Below are 22879 nucleotides of genomic sequence, written 5' to 3'. Positions count from 1 at the left end.
GCCCCAATGCTAGCATGGAGCTGGCCAGACACTCCAAATTGCTTTCTTGCACTGATAGAAGCCCAAAAATGTTGTTGCACGTTTGCATAGTGACAATAAAGACCATTAATTCAACTGCAATTCTCCACTACATATTTTTATTTATAGATCTATAGGTCTTATTTTGTTACAGACATACTCTGTTAGTAATGAACTCATCTCGAAGTAAGTTTAGGATTTTTTTGAAGGTGCGACGCGACTTCGCTGATTTTCACTTTTCGCGGGTCGGGGAGTGGGGGAGCATCTTATTGCCCATTACCCGCGTAAACAGAAGGATCTCTGTATTGTCATATTTTTGCAAATATTGATAGGTCGATATATTTTATCGCTGACCACAAATACATAATAGTGATATGCTTCTCGGGTCAAAATGATTCGTTAGGTTTGAGTATAGCCGCCAAAGATTCCCCTTCAATGCTGGAATCACAGAAAAATACGCTACAGGCAGTGTTTCCTCTAAGCTGCGTGCGTGCGCAATTGCGCACTGCTCGCACATTCTCAGCGCACAAGAAAATCTAGCCAGCGCACAAAAATGAGGGCTCAAAATTACTAATTAAGAAGCGACTCAAGTCAAAGTTACTGTGGATGAAGGTAAAAATACACGGGTTCCCCTGACGTTGTGTCCTAAATGCGGTATTTTGAAGTCGAGTCGAAGAAGAACGAGGTTGAGTAAAGTTAGTAGAGTTTGTCGGGGAACCGGCTTCTTTGGCTCGGCTCACTAAAGGAACCGGCTCTTTCGGGTCCTAAACGGCTCTTTGGGTTGTTTTTGCTTCTTTAATCCCAACATGACCAAATATTATGTAAAATGATGCACAAAATGACTTAAAGGAAGGGGGGAATAGAACAAAAAAGAAAAAAAATACCAAAATGAAAAAGTAGTGAAAAGCTGAGAAAAAAAAGAAACAAAAGAAAGAGAAAAAAAGAAGGAAAAATTTAGAAAAAAGCCAGAAAAAAAGAAAAGAAAGAAATGTAGGAAAAAAGTAAATAGAGAACAAAAAGAAAAAAGTAACAGCTCGGAAAAAATAAACACAATGAGATTTTTTTAAAGGAATTTTTTTTAAAAAAGTAGAAAAAAAACACGGAATAAAGAAAAAAAAGTTTGTGTTGCATTCAAATAATTTCCAATTATATCAAGTGAAACTTGTTGCCAACAATGTACTTCCACTAAGAAATGTGATTAAGAACAGTTCTGTATCTTACAACCGACTAAATAAGCCCCCAAAAATGTTAATATTATGTGACAAAATATATCGGGAAATAAAAATGGATATCTTGTGAAAGAATTGTAAGAACAAACGACGTTTGTAGGCTGTACAACCTTTGCAATAGTACATGAGTCAATTCATTCAAAAGAGAAAAATAATTTTGCATTGCCGGAAACTCAGCAAAATGTAACTTGATGTCAAGTTTTGGACATGTTTGATAATTAATTATCTTGCCACACTTGGGATTATGGTTGCTCACTGTTGTTTCAAGCACTGCTCACCAACTTTGTGTGAACGCTGGGACCCGTGGAAAATTAGAGGGAACATTGGCTACAGGTCACATAAAACAAAAACAAACAGACTCAGAGATAGTTTCTTGCCCAGAGCCATCACCACCCTTAATACACACTGCACAAAAAACTGAAACTCTTGCAAACACACTACCTCATACAGATGTAAAATTGTATTCATGCCATGTCAATACAAACTTGCTATTGCATATCTATGTACCCCTGATGCTTCCTTAGTACCATGTGAAATTGTTATTTCAGAAATAGGGGACATTTTCTAAAAAAAAAAAAAGAAAAGAAAAAAGAAACCGCTTAAGTCCCAAAATTTTGAAAAAAATAAAAATAAAAATAAAAATAAGCATATTATTTTATCTCCTTATTTCACATTTTCATTTGTTTCATAAGCGCAAACATAAACAAAGTAACAGAACATTTTTTGGGGTATTCAGAGCATGATTTACACCCCACAATTTTACGACATGCACCGAGCATGTTATACATTTTTCTGAGCACATGATGGCGTAGTCGAGGAAGTTAGCCATCTTGAAAACCCCTATGTGTGTGTGAAGTATCTCCCTGCAGGCCTAGACTGCTTCATGGGCGCATGCGTCATTCCGAAAAAAATAATATGGTGTGAGATTATTTTGTATTTTGTACGGGAAAATACGACAGTTTGTACAGGCATGGAGCCTTGGAGGTTGACAGGTATGCATAGTAAGGCTGGCATCGGTGATCAAACCAGGTAACAATGGTGGGAGCACCAAATTCTAACCACAAGGGTGCTCAGGACCACTGGGAATGGTTGTTCACAATTGCATAACATTGAATGCAACAAGAATCGAACCCTGATTGCGACAGGGAAGCGCCACATCCTATCCACTGACTAGCCCAATAGGCATATACAGTAATCCCTCAGTTATTGCGGTTAATGGGGCCAAAACCACCCGCGAAAAGTGAAAATCCGCTAAGTAGCGACGCCCCTTCAAAAATGCTAAAAAAAAATAAAATAAAAAAATATATATATATATATTCCTCCGGGCACTCCGGTTTCCTCCCACGTTCCAAAAACATGCATTTCAGGTGAATTGGCCGGTTCAAATTGTCCCTAGGTGTGGATGAGCAAATGAGTTGTCTGTCCCTGTGTGCCCTGCGATTGGCTGGCAACCGGTTCAGGGTGTCCCCTGCCCACTGCCCGATGATTGCTGGGATGGGCTCCAGCACCCCCGCGACCCTGCTGAGGATAAGCGGTGCAGCTGATGAGATGAGATGAGATGAGATATATATATATATATATTTTTTTTGTATTTTATGTTGACAATATCTGTGTATTATTTGTTATTGCAACATCCATTTTGGCCTGGTCATCCTGGAAGGGGATTACCTCATGTACGGTCCCTTCACAAGGTTTCCTCATTTTCCTCATGTTGAGGTTTTTTGAGTTTTTCCTTGCCCTCATGTCGGTTTTAGATCAGGGGATGGTGCAATAATAGTCTGTGGTTTGCAATAATCTGTGGTCTGTGCAGCCCTTTGAGACTCTTTGTGGTTAAGGGCCAAACAAATAAACATGACTTGATTTGACTATATATATATATATATATATATATATATATATATATATATATATATATATATATATATATATATTTATTTTTTATTTTTTATTTTTATTTTTTTCTTTATTTTTATTTTTTTTTTAGACTTGCGAAGCTCTGAAACCGTGAACGTGAAACCACAAAGTAGCGACGCCCCTTCAAAAATGCTTTAAAAAAAATATATTATTATTATTTTTTTAAATTATTTTATTTTATTATTAATTTTTTTTAAGACCTGCGAAGCTCTGAACCCGCGAACGTGGAACCACGAAGTAGCGACGCCCCTTCAAAAATGCTTAAAAAAATTAAATTATTATTCTTTTTTAAATTATTTTATTTTATTATTATTTTTTTAGACTTGCGAAGCTCTGAGCCAGCGAACGTGGAACCACGAAGTAGCGACGCCCCTTCAAAAATGCTTAAAAAAATAAAATAATGATTATTTTTTTAAAATTATTTTATTATTATTATTTTCTTAGACCTGCGAAGCTCTGAGCCCGCGAACGTGGAACCACGAAGTAGCGACGCCCCTTCAAAAATGCTTAAAAAAATAAAATAAAAAAATAATTATTTTTTAAAAATTATTTTATTATTATTATTTTCTTAGACCTGCGAAGCTCTGAGCCCGCGAACGTGGAACCACGAAGTAGCGACGCCCCTTCAAAAATGCTTAAAAAAATAAAATAAAAAAATAATTATTTTTTAAAAATTATTTTATTTTATTCTTTTTTTTTTTTTAGACCCGCGAAGCTCTGAACCCGTGAACGTGGAACCGCGAAGTAGCGAGGTCCCACTGTAGACCACACACGAAAATGCATTAGGCCTTATCTCATTATCACTGTATTTTTAGTCGATACAAGATATGTTAGGGTAGGGATAATGTTCACTTTTTCGGAGCTCAGACTAAGCATTGTAAGTGACAAACGTTTGGAATGCATGCGGCTTTGCGTTCATTAATATATTTTATGACGACTGGATTACTTTACACAATGCCGTTCTTCTTATTTCGTTGAGAATGACCGAATTACAATACCCTTATCGTCATTCAGTTCAAAATCTCCTGCATTTTAAAATGACTTTGCGAGGCAGCTGTACCAATGTCTGAGGAAATTTGGTCCCGTGACTACAAATAGTATCATGAAGGGATAAGTTAGTGCTTAAGATCAAGCAGACTTCAAGCCACAATTTGGGATTGATTAATAATGCAGCCAATGTTATGCTATTGTATGGAATTTTGATTAGTGATACATTCTGATTGATCATTGTGCAATACGGCACTTTTCCTAATATTTTGTAACCCTAGCCTTTATTGTAATTTTGAATCCAAGTGCCTTGTAGTCCAGTCTGCCTAATATATTTAAAAAGATATATATCACGAAAGTACTGTTATTGATAGATAGATAGATAGATAGATAGATAGATAGATAGATAGATAGATAGATAGATAGATAGATAGATAGATAGATAGATAGATAGATAGATAGATAGATAGATAGATACTTTATTCATCCCCGAAGGGAAATTCACACTTCCAGCAGTATCCTTGTGTTAAAAAATAAAAGATATAGAATACAAAAATACCCAATATAGCGTATTAATAAAGAGCATTTATGTAGTGTTACGAAAAATACACACTGTAATAAAAATAGGGTAATATGCAAATGTGGGGTTGGGGCTTAATGTGGGCTTTTACTCCCCCGGGTGGAGTTAAAGGGTCTCATGGCATGAAGGAGAAATTATCTCCTCAGTCTTGATTTTTTTTTTACAATTGTTATTCAAATAAATACTGTATTGTACACTGAAACTAAAGAACGGGAGGGGCTTTTTAAAGGCTCAAGCATTCGTTTAACAAAAAAAGTACTGTGTAAACTTTTGTTTGTTTTTCTTTACAAAAAAACTACTGTATTGACACATACTATTAATCAGGGAGACTGTTTAGACACAATGCTCAATGCAAATCCGTAAAGTAGCAAAACCGTGAAAAGCTTTATAGCGAGGGTGTACTAAAATAAGAATTGCTGAATTCATTCCTCCCTGAATATCAGACAAATATTTCTCAACTCAGCTATTTCTGTTTTCTAAATCAAATTATTACTGTTCTTCAACAACAGTATTTGGAAACCACAGACAAAAGTCGTCACAATATAACAAAGGCATTATTCCTTTGTATAACTGCAAAGTCCGTATATAAATGGTAGATTACACACATGTAAATGAACTACAGCTAAAGAAAAACCTTGAATGAGGCTTTTAGTTTCTAGATTAGTCCTTTTTTTCTTTGTTCTGTATCCAAAACCTGGAAGCTGCTTTAAAGCTCTTAATGCATAATTCCAATGTCTGCAAGAGTGATTGTATTTCTTTCATCACAGAATTTTAAATCCAAGTCACTGGTTGTAACATTTTAACGACCAATTTATTGTGTTCAATTGTTTTATTCCTACTCCTTAAAGCAGGGGTCTCCAACATGATGCCCGCAGGCACCAGGTAGCCTCCTAAGAACACCTGAGTGGACCAGGGACAAGTTTTGAAAATAACTCACCAGTGATGAGTCATTGTGATTTTCCAGGAAATTTGATTTCTAACTGGTTGACGAACCTATTTCATCCTAACGTCTAATAATCAGAACCCGGTAATAACATGGTAACAACGTTCTAATAACAGGGGCGGCAGTGGCTCAGGAGGTAGAGCGCTCGTCTTGGGATCAAGAGATCGCAGTTCGAATCCCGGCTCCTCCTTGTTACATGTCGAAGTGTCCTTGGGTAAGACACTGAACCCCTAATACCCCCAAAAAGCAGGATAGCGCCTTACATGGCTGCACGGCCGCTATTGGGAAATGGGAAGCACAATGTAAAGCGCTTTGGGATGTCTTGACTTGAAAAGCGCTATATAAATGTAGATCATTTCATTTCATTTCATGACAAGTTTAAAAACGGATATCAAACTGATAGCCCTTCGTGCCATCAGTGAGGAAAAAGTAGCTCTCAGCTTTAAAAGGGTGGTGGTGTTCGATTAGTCTCTCCAATTCATTCTCTCACACTATATTCTCCTTCTAGAACACAGGCAAAGGAAACCTGAATTTTTTTCATTTTGCAGATGGTACAGGACACCTTAAAAGCATCCTCACTTCTGCCGCAAGCCAAAAAGCAAGACCTTCAAAGACCCCCTGCTTCCACCTCACAAGATTGCTGATGGAGAAGGTGAGAGAACAAGGCATCCTCACAAAAGAAGTGAACAGATGAGGTTGACACACTCTAGCAGAGGTCCCATGTGTATCCACATCATTTAACGTCACAAATGCATAACCTATTCTAATTTTCTACCAGAAAAGGGTACAACAACAAAAATATAAAATAAAATAACAAGCAATTGTGCTGATACTGCTGTAAATCAGGAGACTAAATTATGAAGGCTTGAGTGTAGGGTGATATGTTGTCCTCCTGTCTGGTTTGATTTTGAGTGTAGTAGGAATGGGTTGCATGCATCTAAATTTATTAAAATATAATCAATAAATATCTGTCTATCATTGTAAGTTCAACGCAGGGAACACAAAAGTAGTAACCAGCCGTTAAATATGTCACCACAATGTCAGGCTCGCAAAGTGTGAAATTTGAACAGCGAACTAAATTATCTTTGCTGCCATCAAGTGGTCACAAAGAGGGACAATTGAACAAAATGTAACAGATAAAATAATTTCAATAAACTCTTATAATAAAATAGCTAAAACAGTTTAAATGATGTTGCAACATAAATGATCAATTATAAATAACAGGAAACTCAAACAGACACTGTAGTAGAAAAATGAAGCACTCTACCTTTAAAGTGTGTTAATTTTTAGGTATTCACAATGGAACACTGAATTCTAGATTGTTTTTATTTCATGCAGTGGAAATTATTTTAATTAACTTACCAGAAATTTGTTTTCACAAATATTTTGAGCATACATGTGCACTCAAGTACCTCTGTTCACTTTCAAGATTGTACTTAATAAATGATTGATTGTTTGGATCAGCAATTTCACATAAATATATCATAGATCAGACAAATACAGAGATACTTAAGATGGGAAATTAAGTTTATAGGATTTACAGAAATTGTGCAATAATTGTCTAAACAAAGGTAGGCATGTGCATAAATGTGTGAAACCTGTATCACTAAATCACACCAATATTGAGTAATTCTCTCTTTTGAACACAACAACAACAATACCAAAAAACCCTTCCTATAGCTTCCAACGAAGGTCTACATTCTGGTTAAAACTATGTTAGACCATCAGTTCACAGAACTTTTGTCCAAAAATGGAGCTGGCTTGTTTAAATGTGCTTCAGCAAGCAGACTCATAAAACTAAAATTGTGGCATTTGGTCACAACAAGGAGCATTATGCATGGTGGAAAAATAATATAATTTGCTACCCTAAGTAAAGAATTGGTGATGGTTCCATCATTCTTTGGGCCAGTGTGGCCAGTGCAGGTACTGGCAACGTGTTAAAGTAAAAGCTTGCATGGATTCCAGTCAGTACTGTACAGTGGAACCTCGGTTTTCGAACGCCTCTCAGTTCGAACAAATCGGAGTCCGACAAAAAATTTCGAGAAATTCTTGCTTCGCTGTTCGGTGAAAAAAATCGGAGTTCGAACGCCGGTAATGCTTGAGTACGCTAGGGTGCGATGCTGAGCGGCGTACGGGTGTCTTAGCCCCTTATTATGCCTCCGAAGAAAGTCAGTGCAAGCAGCAAAGTTGCTACAGGTGAAAAAAGAAAAGTAGTGCGTACAACTATTGCATTTAAGAAATAATAGCCAAATATGAAGGAAGTGTGCGAGCGCCTTCTGCTGACCACCACAAAGGTAAGAAATCCTATTCATAAGATTACGATAACGCGAACGTACTGTTAGCCTGGGTTAGCTTTAAGTTTACTTTAAACATTGAAGGTGTTGGAACGGAGCCCAACATTGAGGGTGTTGGAACGGAGCCCCCTTTCCAATGAACCGCTCACCACTTGTTGTGAAGACCCGGGTGCTAAATGACTTGTAAACGACCTGATTTTTTTATCTTTACACGTTCATGTTAGGGGAATCTTTCGTACGGAAGATTACGATAACTCGAACGTACGATTAGCCTGGGTTAGTTTTATGTTTACGTTAAACATTCAAGGTAAACATTTCGGGTGTTGGAACGGATTAAAACGATTTACATTCTATTTAATGGGAAAAATGATTTCGGTGATCGAACAAATCGGTTTTCGAACAGGGTTCTGGAACGGATTATGGTTGAGAACCGAGGTTCCACTGTACTTACAAACAATACTAAAAAATCAGTGACGAGGTTGAATTTGCGCTGGGCCTGGATACTTTAGCAAAACAAGGACAAACACTATTTTGCATCCAGGCATTAGTATTATTGAAAATCTGTGGTGTTATTTAAAGCAGGCTGTTTATGCTCGGAAACCATCAAACCTGACCAATCTGAGACCTGAGCAACATTGCTTTCATCTTCATGCCGTATAAAGTGTAAAAACGGATGCAGCCACAGATGAATTATACAGAATGATTTTGCTGCTTAATTCACATTTCATATACATAACTGTAACAGGGATATTGCATTCTGTCAAGAACCGGAACAGGATCAGGACCCAAATGGGTGATGTTTCTCACACAAGCCTTTTATTTTACAGTAAATGGGGAGTCTGGCGTGGAATGATGGGAAGCCAGAGGCCGACGAGATGGATACCAATTACCCGAGCAGATATTGGACAGATGGGGTCAATACCGGACAGGACGGGACAAAACAGGATATCGAAATTAAACAGGACAAACTAGACGGGAACGAAACTGGAAACCGATATTAAACAATGGGACAGACAGAATTGATAACAAAACTGTATCGAAATTAAACAGGACAAACTACACGGGAACGAAACCAAAAACCAATATTAAACAGGACCAAATAAACGGAAACCATACCGGACAGGAAATACCAACAGGAAACAGGACCGAGTCAAAACCCACGTCTTGGGAGGCAGAGGTCCGTTGACGGACTGACCAAGGAAGAGTGAGAGCACTGAGCTTAAATAGACGGAAAGCCAATCTGTCACTTGCCGCACCTGGCGCCACACGGGCGGGGCCAATTGGGAGACATGGCAACCGCGACATATTCAGACTCACCGAATATTATTTCACTAAATATTTTCATTTATTTAACTCCTTCTATAGTTATTTGGATTACGTTACATGTAATTTTCCACCGTAACATTACAAAGTTCTAATCTATATCCTACTAGTCATATGTTCACACTGCAGGACATTATTGCCTATTTGGTATCTTTTAAAGTTTTTAGGGAACTCATTTGCATTTTAATAAGTGTGACTTCTATTGTGAACACAACATGCCCGTGACTGACCTGTATTTGCGAAGACAAGGGGTTGAGTGACATGCAACCAAAAATGACAATGTAACGTGGCATTGTTTATGGAAGTGAATATGATACTGCATGTAAATGGCTCATGCAGCCGAAGTAACTGAGGTGGGCAGTGGTAGGACTATTCTACATATTTGCAGTGTCTGAAACTCATGACAAAAAGTTACCGGACATCAGAGCAGACAACTCTGAAAATTTGCTTGCCCAGCCATAAAGTTGCCTGCTCCATTTTTCACAACTTGAAACATAATAAGACGACTAAACGCAAAAAAAAAACAAACGTTGATGCAAAGTATTAAAGACTGATAATCAGAATACATAACAGAACAACACTTTAAAATGTATTATAAATTTGCTTTTCGGGCAGCACGGCGGGGCAGTGGTTAGCGCGTGTGCACAGTTCTGAGGTCATGGGTTCAAATCCAGCTACCAACCTTCCTGTGCGGAGTTTGCATGTTCTCCCTGTGCTTGCGTGGGTTACCTCTGGGCACTCCGGTTTCCTCCCACATTCCAAAAACATGCATGACAGGTAAATTAGCCGGTCAAATTTGTCCGTAGGTGTGAATGAGCCAGTGAATTGTCTGTCCCAGTGTGCCCTGCAACTGGCTGGCAACCAGTTCAGGATGTCCCCTGCCCACTGCCCATAGATGGCTGGGATGGGCTCCAGCACCCCCGCGACCCCTACTGAGGATAAGCGGTGCAGATAATGGATGGATGGATGAATTTACTTTTAACATTCAATGCATGTATATGACATCACTTATTTCCATCTGCCATCAGTATGTACCTGTATTTACTCATCTTCATTCATGCAATGTTTACGTTGCGTCGTCTGCTACAAGCCACGTGAACTCCTCTTTCCACGATGCTTTTAATGTACGTTTACATTTTGTAGCGTCATAAATTTTGTTAGCTTCTTTTGAATATTTCTTCTGGGGCTGAGGTTTTGGCTTGATTCCTAACCACATTACCATTTTCTTGAGTTCTCTGTGCGTCTACTTTGGAAAATGATATGCAAATGCACGACCTTATAACGCTCGGAAAGTCCGGAAGCACAAAGTTATTCGATGCAGGCTGCAGAGTATGCAAATTGCCAAACAAACCGAAATTTCCAAACTGAACGAAGATTTCGAAATCGGAATAAAGCAAACGTTTGAATTGAAAAAAATTCTTTCTTTTTTTGTTTTTTCTTGAAAAAGTTGTCGGACACTCGGGCGGAGACGTTTTGTAAGTTGTACGCCCGACGTAAAAGGCAGACGTTATTTCAGACACTGATAATTGAGACAACTGTCAGAGATCTGCAGATTTTATTGAGACTACAAAAGACCACCAAATGTCAGTGTGACGGAATAGCCAAAATGATGCATATTAAACCAATGTAATTATTGTGCTCTGTGATTAGTGTGAGATTACTATAAAAAGTTGACAACATTACTCAAAAAAATTCAGAGATTAAGTGGTATCCCTCATAAACAACCAACCTAACCCTGGCGGAGCGCAAATTGTACCTAAAATGACATATAATGAAGGTCCACTGCAAAAAAATTATTATTTGGGGCTGATTCACAATAATTTGGAGTTGTATTTTTTACAATGTTGCATATAGGCATAAAAATCTGAGTTGACGTTGTTGTGGAAGAGAATAGTCAGCTTTGCTGAATGACATTTGTTACCATCTGGTACATAGAGCTCTTGACCCTAGGGAAGCCATTTTTATTGTTTGTTTTTAGTTTTAGTGGCATACGAAAGACATGATAGAAATTTAAAAAAAAAACATGGTATGACCATATTTATAATTTTGAAGACATACTGTGTGCTGTCCTATTACTTATGGTACTACAAAATGAGTGTATGGATCTTTTATCTAAAAGTAAACATCCAAACAAATATTAGACACTTACACCTCCTAAAAATCTAATTTCTTAGAAAAGCTTTTTATAATTATTCAACACCAATGGCTGATTTGGAGAGTTCTGTGGGGGTGTGACATGCCTCAACACAAACTGCACGATAAGCTGACGTATATTCGAACATGACTTCAAAATTCCTTGCTTTAACAAATGCCTGAAATACCCGAGCCACAGTGCCGCCATACTCACACACGGTTAAATGGGCAGGGTCTGTACACTTGCACTCCGATGGCTTCCATATTTGTTTGTTTACTCCTGAAGGTGTACCGCCCGCCCTTGGAGCATAGTGAAAGTCATGCCGCTGAAAGTGTGTTTGAGGGGGGAGGCTCCTGGGCCCTGCCCTCACTCTCCAATCGCCATGCGGAGTCCTCAGCAAAGGACCAGCCCCCGTCTGAGTTTAGGGAAGAGTGTGCACCCGACACTCGGCCCGCCAAGGCGCAGATTCCAAACACATAGATATGGTTTCACTTGCTGATAAGAGTCTCTGCTGGTGAGAGGTTGTTTTAGATTTTGTCAGGTGTAAATTCCTGCAATTCATGTAAAGAAAATGAAATGCTCTGCATTTATATAGCGCTTTTCAAGTCAAGACTTCCCAAAGCGCTTTACATTGTGCTTCACATTTCCCAATAGCGGCCGTGCAGCCATGTAAGGCGCTAACCTGCATATTGGGGGTATTAGGGGTTCAGTGTCTTACCCAAGGACACTTCGACATGTAACACGGAGGAGCTGGGATTCGAACTGCGATCTCTTGATCCCAAGACGAGCGCTCTACCTCCTGCGCCACTGCCGCCCCCAATGTTTATTTTGTATCCCTTATTGGATACATACCCCGCAATCATAATTTAATTCTGAGCCTCCAAAAAGACCCCCAGCTTTCCATCTAAGGTACACGTTTAATGCCATTAGGTTACTAGTCTGCCCTCCATGAGATTATTTTTTTACAATATGACCGCTGAGCTCTTTTAATGGACCTGTAGCACCAACCAGAGGGACAAAAAGATGGAGGCCGGGTTGAGAGGAGTCCTTTCTAATGTTGTTGGGTCTGCTGCGGTATTGCAAGCCAACAACATCTTCCTGACTGGGCCGAGAACAACAAATTATTTTCTGGGCTGTGTTGATGATACTCTCTCTGTATGTTTTTTCTGTCTGCCGCCGTGCTTCCTGCATAGCACACCATGACGCTGCTGTTGGTTTTGAATACATTTCAAACAATTCAATTTCTGCTTGGACCTGCAGCAGTAAATTAAAACACTACTGAGATTTTGTCCTGTATTTGGTATCCGGTTTAGGTCTGTTTCATTGATATCAGTGAGAAAGAAATTACATTTTAAAATTATACGTGTCCCTCGTGCCTATGATCAGTCGTAACATTCAGTAATACAACAGCAGGTCAAAAAGCTAGCAAAAAGAAATCATCTTTTGACTGCTTTTTTAGTACAAGTAACCAGGCAGCTAAAGAAACAGAAGATTTGCATCTCTATTTCAAATACAGGGTATTTACTAAGTATGATTGTCTTACAATCTCACCCCAAAAAGTGTGTTGATACAAAAATAATATCCTAAATAATTTGTTACCTTGCTTTCAAAGCTATCATCCATTTTGTAAAGCAGAATTTACCTGGTAGTAATGGAGTCATATTTAATCCACAATACTTTGTGATATAAAAGGGACATTTATTTGCGGTCCTGTTTCCTGTTGGTATTTCCTGTCCGGTATGGTTTCCGTTTATTTGGTCCTGTTTAATATTGGTTTTTGGTTTCGTTCCTGTCTAATTTGTCCAGTTTAATTTCGATATCCGGCACCCTTCATCTTTCGCCTTGTGTATACAGACGCTGCCTGACTTACGAACAAGTTAGGTTCTGGGCAATCGTTCGTAAGTTGAATTTGTTCGTAAGTTGCTTCAGTGCTATATTCTGTATGTTTAAGGTTTATATAAGTATGTTTAAGGCTTGTATAAGTAACCTGTTTTGTTTTGTACTAAAAAGTAAACATTTCATAAAATAATATGTTTAAATATAAACAAAGTGAGGTTTAACTTACTTTTAACTTACTCCGTGGTAAAAAGTGGCCGAAAAAAAGCGCTCCAAGCTTTCTTATTCCACTTTCATTTCAAAAGAAACGGCTCACCTCTTCTCTACACCAACCATATTGAATGGATGCACGAGATATTAAACAATAAAAAAATCAAAGTTCTTAGCGCGCTACACTGTAGAAGCCGGATTTCTTCTTCGGAATTGATGCTGGGTGACCTCTCACAGCGCCACACGCCGGTAGCGGCGGAAAGAAGCACTACGGTAATGTCCTGTACTCGGAAAAAGGTGCACACAATACAGAATCTAACATACAGCAATGTCCGGATATTTTTCGACATTCCCCCCAGAAAATGTTCGTATCTACCGTTTTACGTAAGTCGAACGGTCGTAAGTAGGGTAGCGTCTGTAGTACAAAATGATGCATATTTTACATAAATCATCCAAAGCCAAAAATGTAGTAGTTCAATCAGAAAAAAAATTAAGCTGGAGAAAACAATACTACCCAGGTGTTTGTTCTACTATGGCAGGGTCATCAAAAGAGACCCTAAATCCTTTCCTCATGTAGATAGGTTGTTAGTACCCTCCAAAACAAGCCTGACCATGTTATATCATAATCTACCCTGCAGGTCAAAAACTCCACATAGGAGTTGCTGTGCTGCCATTCGCAAAAGACTGTACAAGATGATAAGATGCATGACAGTGAAATCCAGGATGAACAATCAGTTTTCAATACCTCGGGGGAGAGGGGAATCAGCAAGCAACCTAGTTGTTGTAAAATTCAAGATTTGCAAACGGCAGGAAAAAAATGCTCAGTGTTTACCAAAGGACTGGACTGGACTGGACTGTCATGGCAAACTTAACAAATAATTACTTAGTCAAGTACTGTCAATGTATGCACTCAGTATATTTTTGTAATTAATCATGAAAACATGGTGTCCATAGATTTTAAGGATATTTGGCCATTTTCGATAAGGCATGGTGGCCTGGAACTTTCCACGACCTAATTCTGTTATTTTGCTAACACTACACTTTATATTTTCTTAGTTTGTTTTGGGTGAGCACAGTATTGTGCTATTTTTTCATGTTTGACTTAGAGCATCCTAGGGCAGATACGCTTCAAGCCATGTGTCATTCATTCATTGAGGATTCACGGCTGTTCCGAGGCGGATGTAACACATCAACCACATAAAACGGAATGTTACTTTTACTCAGCCTTGTCCTTACAGTAAGAAAAAAAAGCCTGGCAGGCAGCATGTTCAATAAAACAATAGTTGATATCTTTTCAGGTGCTTTCAATCAAAACAGAACAATCGTTATTTGTGTATTCATATTAAGTTGTTTATAATTCTACCCAGAACCACCATACGAGAGATGTCTTATCTGATACGGCATTATAATTAAATCTAAGACCTTTGTGAGGCTTATATATAAGATAAAAAAAATGTCTGTGTATCCTGTATTACATTTAGCAATGAATTTATTTCCTTCTAGACTTTAACTGCTGCTAATCTGTACATCTGTTGGTTTTGTTTGACTTTTTGCACTACTGACAGTTCTTTATAGCTAGCCACTCCTTGGACATCTGTTTCTCTGCACTATTGTACTTACAGCGTTATTGTTACAGTGTTATTGTTACTGTTTACCTGACTTGTTTACCTGACTGCCCATTTTGCACATCTGGTTAGCTGCTCCTCTTGCACTATTTGCGCTACTGTAAAATACTATACTTAGCCATAATTATTTAGTATATTATTAGTACTCAATACTCCAACTCAATACAACATTTTATTTATATCTGTACATTTAAGGAAACTGTGCGGGTCAGATGTATCGACATTGACATGACAATAAAGTAGATCTGAATCTGAATCTGAATCTGAATCATACTCACGTATCTCCCTTCAAAACTGTGTTCATGATTCTACAAAGATACAGAAAATGGGAAAATGGGACCTCCATGTCTGAGACAATCGTTCAGAATGGGAAAGGATAACATACCCTTTCCGGGACAAGGATGAGATCCTGTCCTATGTAGAGGGGTTCAAATATCGACAGTATACGTTTTGTTCAGGAGATAGAGCGTTCGTTCTTACATGGCTGCACGGCCGCTATTGGGAAATTGAAGCACACAGTAAAGCGCTTTGGGAAGTCTTGACTTGAAAAGCGCTATATAAAGGCAAATCATTTTATTTCATTTCATTTCATGAGTGAGGGTAGGAAGGAACGAGAGATTGCAAGGCCGATTGGTGAAGACTCTGTAGTCATGCAGAACCTGTACCAGTCCGTCCCAGTGAAGAAAAGGCTGAGCCAAAAGCCAAAGCTCTTCAGTTACCAGTCAATCTATGTTCATACCCACACGTATGGTCATGACCAGTGGGTCGTCAATAACGAACAATATCTCGGATACAAGTGGTTAATATGTATTTCTTCCGCAGGGTGGCTAGGCTCTCCCTTAACAATCGTGTGAGCAGCTCTGTAATCAGGAAGGCACTCCGTGTAGAGCTGCTGCGCCTCCACATAGAGAAGAGGCAGTTGAGATGGCTCGGTAATCAGGTAAGGATGCACTCTGAATGCCTCCCTTGGGAGGTGTTCCAGGCATGACTCACGGGCAGGAGACACTAGGGAGGACCCAGGATGCGCAGGAGAGACTATATTTCTATCGGATTAGCTCGAAAAAATGGCTGGGTATAGGGAGGTCTCGGCTTCCTTGCTAAGGCTGGTGCCCCTGGAACACGAACCCGGATTTACAGAAGATAATGGATGGATAGATGGATGGTTAATATATTGTATTTTCACTAGATTAAGTTGAAATACGTAAGATAGAAAAAATATTTTGATGACAATGTTTCCATCCTCAAGTGACCTTTAGCTAATGTACATATGTAGCCAGTTGTACTAATATGTTTTAAATACAAATGTTCGTTTAAGCTTATCTGAAAACAGGATAATTCAACAAAATTATTAGCATAGTAATTAGATAGGGGACTGTGTGGATAGAGTCCAATCTTCCAGAACCCCCAGGTGTGCACATCTTTGATAACCTCTCCTGGTCTACCAACAACAAATAGGGTAGGGAGGGCCCTGCCGCGATTCCACTTTCCGAGACTGCACAGGAAAAACAACTTGGAACTGAAGCTGTTGTCTCCTTCTACAGAGTTATAGTGGAAAGCCTTCTGGCATACAGCAAGACAATCTGGTATCCTGGGAGCATGGTTGCAGACAGAAAACCTTACAGAGAGTAATCAACCCAGTCCAACACGTACTTGTTTCACACAGTCTAGCAGATGCTACAAAAAAAGACAGTTTTCTTCCCCAGGATTAACAAACCACAAGACTGTGAAAAACATATAGAGAGACACTCCCCTACTTACGACCATTCGACTTACGAAAAACGGTAGATACGATCATTTATTTCAGGACATTGCTGTAAGTCAGATTTTGTATTGTGTGCACCTTTTTCAAAGAACAGGACAGTACTGTAGTGCTTCTTTCCGCCGCTACCGGCGTCTCGCACTGTGAGAGCTTACCCAGCATCTACCCGGAAAAAGAAAATCAACTTCCTCTTCCTAGTTCATGTGTAAACATTCTATACTGTATGTCCAGCGCGCTAGCCAAAGGGTCGGGAATATTTTTGACCCAAAGAGCCATAAAGGCAAAATATTTTCATTTTTTTCAGAGATCCACATTCCACACCATATATTTTAAGACAAAACCGCCAAACCCGCTCTCAAGACAGAAGCTAAATTTTCAGTACATTTTATTTTACTGTGTGACGTTTGATGATTACTTCACATTTATGAAATATTAATGTCAGAGTCTGTGTCACATATCAACAAATATACCACTTCAACGTTGTCATCCTCCCACAATTACTAGGAATAATTGAGGGTCATTTTAACTGCTTATTTTTCCCCTGTAAATAATGTTTTCAAAAGAGTGTGAAAGCAGAGTTCTTTTGTAAAAATGTCACAAAATACTGCAAACTAAAATTGTATGGGTATATTTCCATTCAGCGCAGTCGGTTGTGTGCAAGAGAGAGGGAAGCGTGCTATGTGTGCAGAGATACGCCAACCTCAACTGCTCAAAGTGCCCCAAGAGTGAACATGTCTTGTTTAATGAACTTCCATTTAAAGGATTCCTTGAAGACATAAAACAAAAACAGGGTATGTTAGTGTAACACGGTGACTGTAAACTGTAGTGGAGTCTGTGCTCTATATATACTGGACCAAACCGATGGTTTTCTCAGTGTTGCTTCAGCTTTCCATATATTAAAATATGCTTCATTCAACCCACAAGTGGAGCATCACGTACAACCTTTGCATTTGCTAGGTTTTTGTCTCCAAGCCATATGTAAACATGAAAAGAGCCATATTTCCCTCGCGAGCCATAGTTTCCCGCCCCCTGTTATATATCATAAATAATATCCTCATTTGCTACATGCCAATATTGTTTTTCAAAGCTGCATTTGGCAATATAGTAATGATACTTATATTTGAACAAAATGTCAGCCACACTGGAGTTCCCTGTGATCAGCAAGCTCTTCAGTAGCTTGAAAACAATCTGGTTATGAATCACCTGTCTTAATGCAGAGAAACAGCAAAATTATGCAAGACTTTGGCCCTTTGTGGTGAGTTTTTCCAACCCTGGTCAAACACAAAATATATAAAAGATTCTTTGTGTTGTGATACACGTCTATCTACATCAAATATATCCATGCTTTCTATGTATAGTTATTATTATGTTATTTAAATACAAAAGTATTTGGGAAATGCATGTCATAAGGGGTTTTGCTTATTATTTGAGTAATTATTGTTTGTTTTTTTTTTAAAGGTTTTTATTTTAACAGAAGGGGGCACTTTAAATAATAATCAGGAAATATTATGCTAGCTGTTTGGGAGAACAATGATACCTTTGGTCTCTTTAATATTGACAGTGATATGATTTTTAGTTGGATCTGCACAGCCCTCAGAGTTTACCTTTGTAAGACTCATGTTGGAATGAGATGATGTGATAATTATATGAACAATCATCACCTGGCTCACTAATTTTCAGAAATAACACATTCAATGCTAAATTTAAATGTGTTATTAGCACTTCATAGACAAGTTTCATTGGCTCTCACTTTTATATTAAGCAACACATCTGAAGCTGGAGCACTTTGTCAAAGAGAGAGACAGAGAGAAAGTGAGAGAGACAGAAGATATGATGAGAGCAGACCTTTCTTATAATTAAAAAAAAGAAGAAAAATAACAAATTTTAAAAAACATTCATAAGATCAATAAGTACTCTAACTCAGTGATTTACAACCACTGTGCCACGGCACACTAGAGACCGTCAGGTGTGCCGTGAGAAATTATCCAATGTCACTTTTTAAAATTTTATAAAACATTTATGAATCATTTTCTGGAAATATTAAGTCATTGCCAAGTGTCTGTGCTGTAAAAACTGGGGATATTATGAATTATAATGTAATTAAACATACTGTTTAGTGTCATTTGATAACATTTTTGGTTAGTGGTGTGCCGCAAATTTTTTCCAATGTAAAAAACGTGCCCTGGCTCAAAAAAGGTTGAAAAACACTGTTCTAACTTATAGTAACAACTCCACCAACAATCATCAGACTGTTCACATGATGGGTCAGAGTCATGTGATCTGTGGAGGAAGTGGGCTCACATGAGCCAAATAAAATGACATTAGATGAAATTTTCTGCAATGACCTGAACTCTGAGAAGTCCTCTTGTCCTTTTCTCTATTTCTTGCCGCCGTGAATTCCAAATGCAAAGTGCCACACTATTGCCTTCCATGGGTATGTAACAAGAACATAGCCAAAGCAAAAATAATTACAACACAAATGCCTCTAAGAATATTGAATGGGGTAAGAGATTAGGACAGCCTAGATGAGCAGTCTTTTCATTGACAATGGAATTTTGTGGTTAGGCAACGCAAAACAAGCATGAATATAAAAAAAAAAACTATGCAATAAGATCTCTGTGCGGACACAGTGGGGTTCCTGTGCTCACTACGTCAAGCCGTGACAAAGGTGTCATCGATAGGGTAAGTAGACAACATTCTGCTACAAAACATCACTGATAATCAACGATATCATCAGCAAAATGGGTTTGTGGCTAAGTCTCACAAGCACTTAGTTACAACACAGCTGCAGCCATATTAAAGTTTGAGATATTGCTTACAATACACATCTGCTACTTTTGTATGATGGGAAAATCAATTTCAGAGTTCATATTTCTCGACAGGTCAGACTAAATGCATGCACAGAAAACCATTTACTTACCGAATCTGCTTGTTCAGCTATCCATTGTACATATTTTCTCCTTTTTAGAGTATCAGTGAACTAAAGACTATCCTGGATCACTTGGTGTGAAAGGATGATTGTGTCCTGAATGGGTGTATCTGCACAATTTGGCTATTTTAGGGAACAGCTGGAGACCCATTAAATTCTTCAGGCAAGATGGCGTTGAACCAAAAAAAACAAAAGGTAAGCGGAGCTGCATTGGGTTTATTTGGGTGCACAGAATACTATTAAAATCTGAATAATTTCATATGTGTATTTGATGGGTAACGTGCAAAATATTGATGAGAAATATTGTTTTATATAATTTGTAGGCTAAAATAGGCGGTTGTCATATTCTCGGTTTCAAGAATCATGACATGCCATCTGATAAAATGCAACATTTTGGGAGGCATGAAGGGTGCTGTAATTTTTCCTCATATTTGCATGGTAAAACATTTTTGTCATTTTCAGCAGGTTCTTGGTTGATGTGGTTTAATCACATCATATACTAATTGATAACTTTATGGTTAGAAAGCATCAGAATACAAAAGGTATCTACTTCCTGACCTCTTGGAATAGAGAAGCTTTTCAGAAATTTAGTCACAATCGTAGCTATTTACATTAAATCAGGGGTCTTCAACGTGGTACCCACGGGCAACAGGTTGCCCCTGAGGACTGCTGAGGTGCCCACCGACCTGTTCTGAAAATAGCTCACCAGTGCTGGGTAATTTTCTTGTAAAATTAGATTTTGGTGGTTGACTGAGTCTGTTGAACCCTACTAACCCCCAAGAATTAACCTGGTAAAAGCTTACGAACAACATCGTAAGACAAGATGTTAGAAAGACAAATAAAACTGGGTGCCTTTTGTACTAATATGTTAGAGACATACTTATCCATTCATCCATTATCTGCACCGCTTATCCTCAGTAGGGTCGCAGGGGTGCTGGAGCCCATCCCAGCTATTTTCGGGCAGTGGGCAGGGGACACCCTGAATTGGTTGCCAGCCAGTCGCAGGTCACACAGAGACAGACGACTCACTTGCTCATTCACACCTAGGGACAATTTGGACTGGCCAATTAACCTGAAATGCATGTTTATGGAACGTGGGAGGAAACCGGAGTGCCCGGAGGAAACCCACACAAGCACGGGGAGAACATGCAAACTCCGCGCAGGAAGGTTCAATCTCATGACCTCAGAACTGTGCCACACACACGTGAACCACTGTGCCGCTGTGCTGCCCTACACACTTATTTAATTGATGAATAAATATATTTTAAAATAAATGTGGTTAGTGGAAATAAAATATTTGAGAAGAATTTCACTTTGAAGATTCATGTCAGAATCAATGAAGAAAACACAAATGTAGGCATACAGTTTTAATCATAGTTGCAAAATGATCATTGATGTCATGCTGTTTAAGTAACATGGCTACTTTGTTTATTATTTTTGGCAGAAAAAGACCTTCTTGAACCGATGTGCTGCATACACATCATTTGATATGCTATGACAGGGAATTGTGTTAACTCCCAGTGTGTCTGAAGAGCATCTTTCTGCACCATGAGCTGTCTGCTCTCCCCAAGCTAATATTTGAAGTGAATGATATCAAGACAACACCCAAATGTTGCATAACTGCTTGCAGACAGAAAAAAAACATACGAGTTGCACACTGAATCAGCGGGAAGCTCGTAACTTGGCCAGGACAGTACTCTCTGCAAGTACTGCGGCTTCATTATCACCTGAACACTAAAACCACCTCAGCGTGCCAAATAACTACTGACCTGTTTTTCAAAGGCTGACTCTTCAGCTCGTAGTACGTTTTGGGCTCCTCTTCTATGTCCTCCCCATCATCGAAGTCGGGAACTATTCCCGATTCTGACTGCATACTTGAAGACGTCAACTTTTAGCGACGGATAACTCGTTAAAACAGTTTTTTGAGACGCCGAACCTCGACCCAGTGAAACTCTGACTCCGCGAACTGCATCTGTCCGACACCCGGAGCTGTGTAGTCCTGAATGCGGAGCCGCCAACAAACTACCGGCACTATTGGGTGCCGGTGAACTACAATAACCACAATCCAGCGCGGCTGTCACTGTCAGACTGTTCGTGATTGGCTACACTCTATCTAATACCGCTCTACCGCTATTTAGACACTCAACTGAGAGTTTTTTTTTCTTTCCGTACTCACTAACTTTGTGTAACCACATGTAAAAAATGTATGCATATGTATGTTAACTTAAAAAAAAGAGTTACATTGTTGTTGCACTTTCACTTAGCCCACTGGTTCTCAATTGGTTTGACTTCAGGACGCACAACATCAGTATTGTGCACGTCACTTGAAAAAAGTAAGTAGTTAATACTTCTTCCAAAAAGTAACTCAGTTAGTTACTGAATTACTCTGTCGTAGAAATAACTCATTGCCAGGGAAAGTAACTATGTTACGGTTGCCCATTGCCCTCATTTGGGCCCGCCCGTTTGGTGCCAGCTGCTGCTTGTTGCCTGATTGCCTTCCCTACTATTTAAACTCAGTGCTCTCATTCACTCTTCGTCAGTCCATCAACGAGCCTCTGCACTTGCAAGACTTGTATTTTGACTCTGTCAGGTATCCTGCTCCAGTCTCCAGTATCCGGAATCGATCCTGCCTGTCTCGTCCTGTCCGGTATCTTTCTCATGTATCCGGTATCAATCCTGTCTGTCTCATCCTGTCCGGTATCTTGCTTCAGTCTCCAGTATCCGGTAGCGATCCCGTCTGTCTCGTCCTGTCCAGTATCTTGCTCCAGTCTCCAGTATCCGGTATCAATCCCGTCCTGTCCGGTATCTTGCTCGTGTATCCAGTATCTGGTATTGATCCCGTCTGTCTTGTCCTGTCCGGTATCCTGCTTGTGTAACCAGTATCGGTCCTATCCGGTAGCGATCCCGTCTGTCTCGTCCTGTCCGGTATCTTGCTCCAGTCTCCAGTATCCGGTATCGATCCCGTCCGGTCCGGTATCTTGCTCGTGTATCCAGTATCCGGTATCGATCCCGTCTGTCCCGTCCTGTCCGGTACCTTGCTCGTGTATTCAGTATCGGTTATAACAGCGTTATTCCCAACACTGCGAAAGACTAGCTGC

The 22879-nt window shown here is 39.2% G+C and overlaps 1 protein-coding gene across 3 annotated transcripts in view; it reads right to left on the bottom strand.

Moving 5' to 3' along the window:
• mitfb (melanocyte inducing transcription factor b) overlaps nucleotides 1-21754 on the bottom strand; it is a 62918-nt gene extending 41164 nt beyond the window's left edge. For 2 of the 3 annotated variants that reach the window (XM_088330717.1, XM_088330719.1), the window contains exon 1: nucleotides 21551-21754. In XM_088330717.1, the coding sequence (XP_088186843.1) occupies nucleotides 21551-21654 (104 nt within the window). In that variant the 5' untranslated portion in view covers nucleotides 21655-21754. Of the gene's footprint in view, nucleotides 1-11635; nucleotides 11684-21550 lie in introns of those variants that run through there. The other variant, XM_088330720.1, reaches the window with a different exon arrangement.
• Between the last annotated feature and the right edge of the window lie 1125 nt (nucleotides 21755-22879).

The sequence above is a fragment of the Urocampus carinirostris genome, chromosome 3 (genome assembly GCF_059441175.1).
Source record: "Urocampus carinirostris isolate Australia breed hairy pipefish chromosome 3, RoL_Ucar_1.0, whole genome shotgun sequence".
Taxonomy (NCBI): Eukaryota; Metazoa; Chordata; class Actinopteri; order Syngnathiformes; family Syngnathidae; genus Urocampus; species Urocampus carinirostris.
Note: the sequence above shows the minus strand (reverse complement) of the source record. Positions and strands in the feature narration are given on the sequence as shown.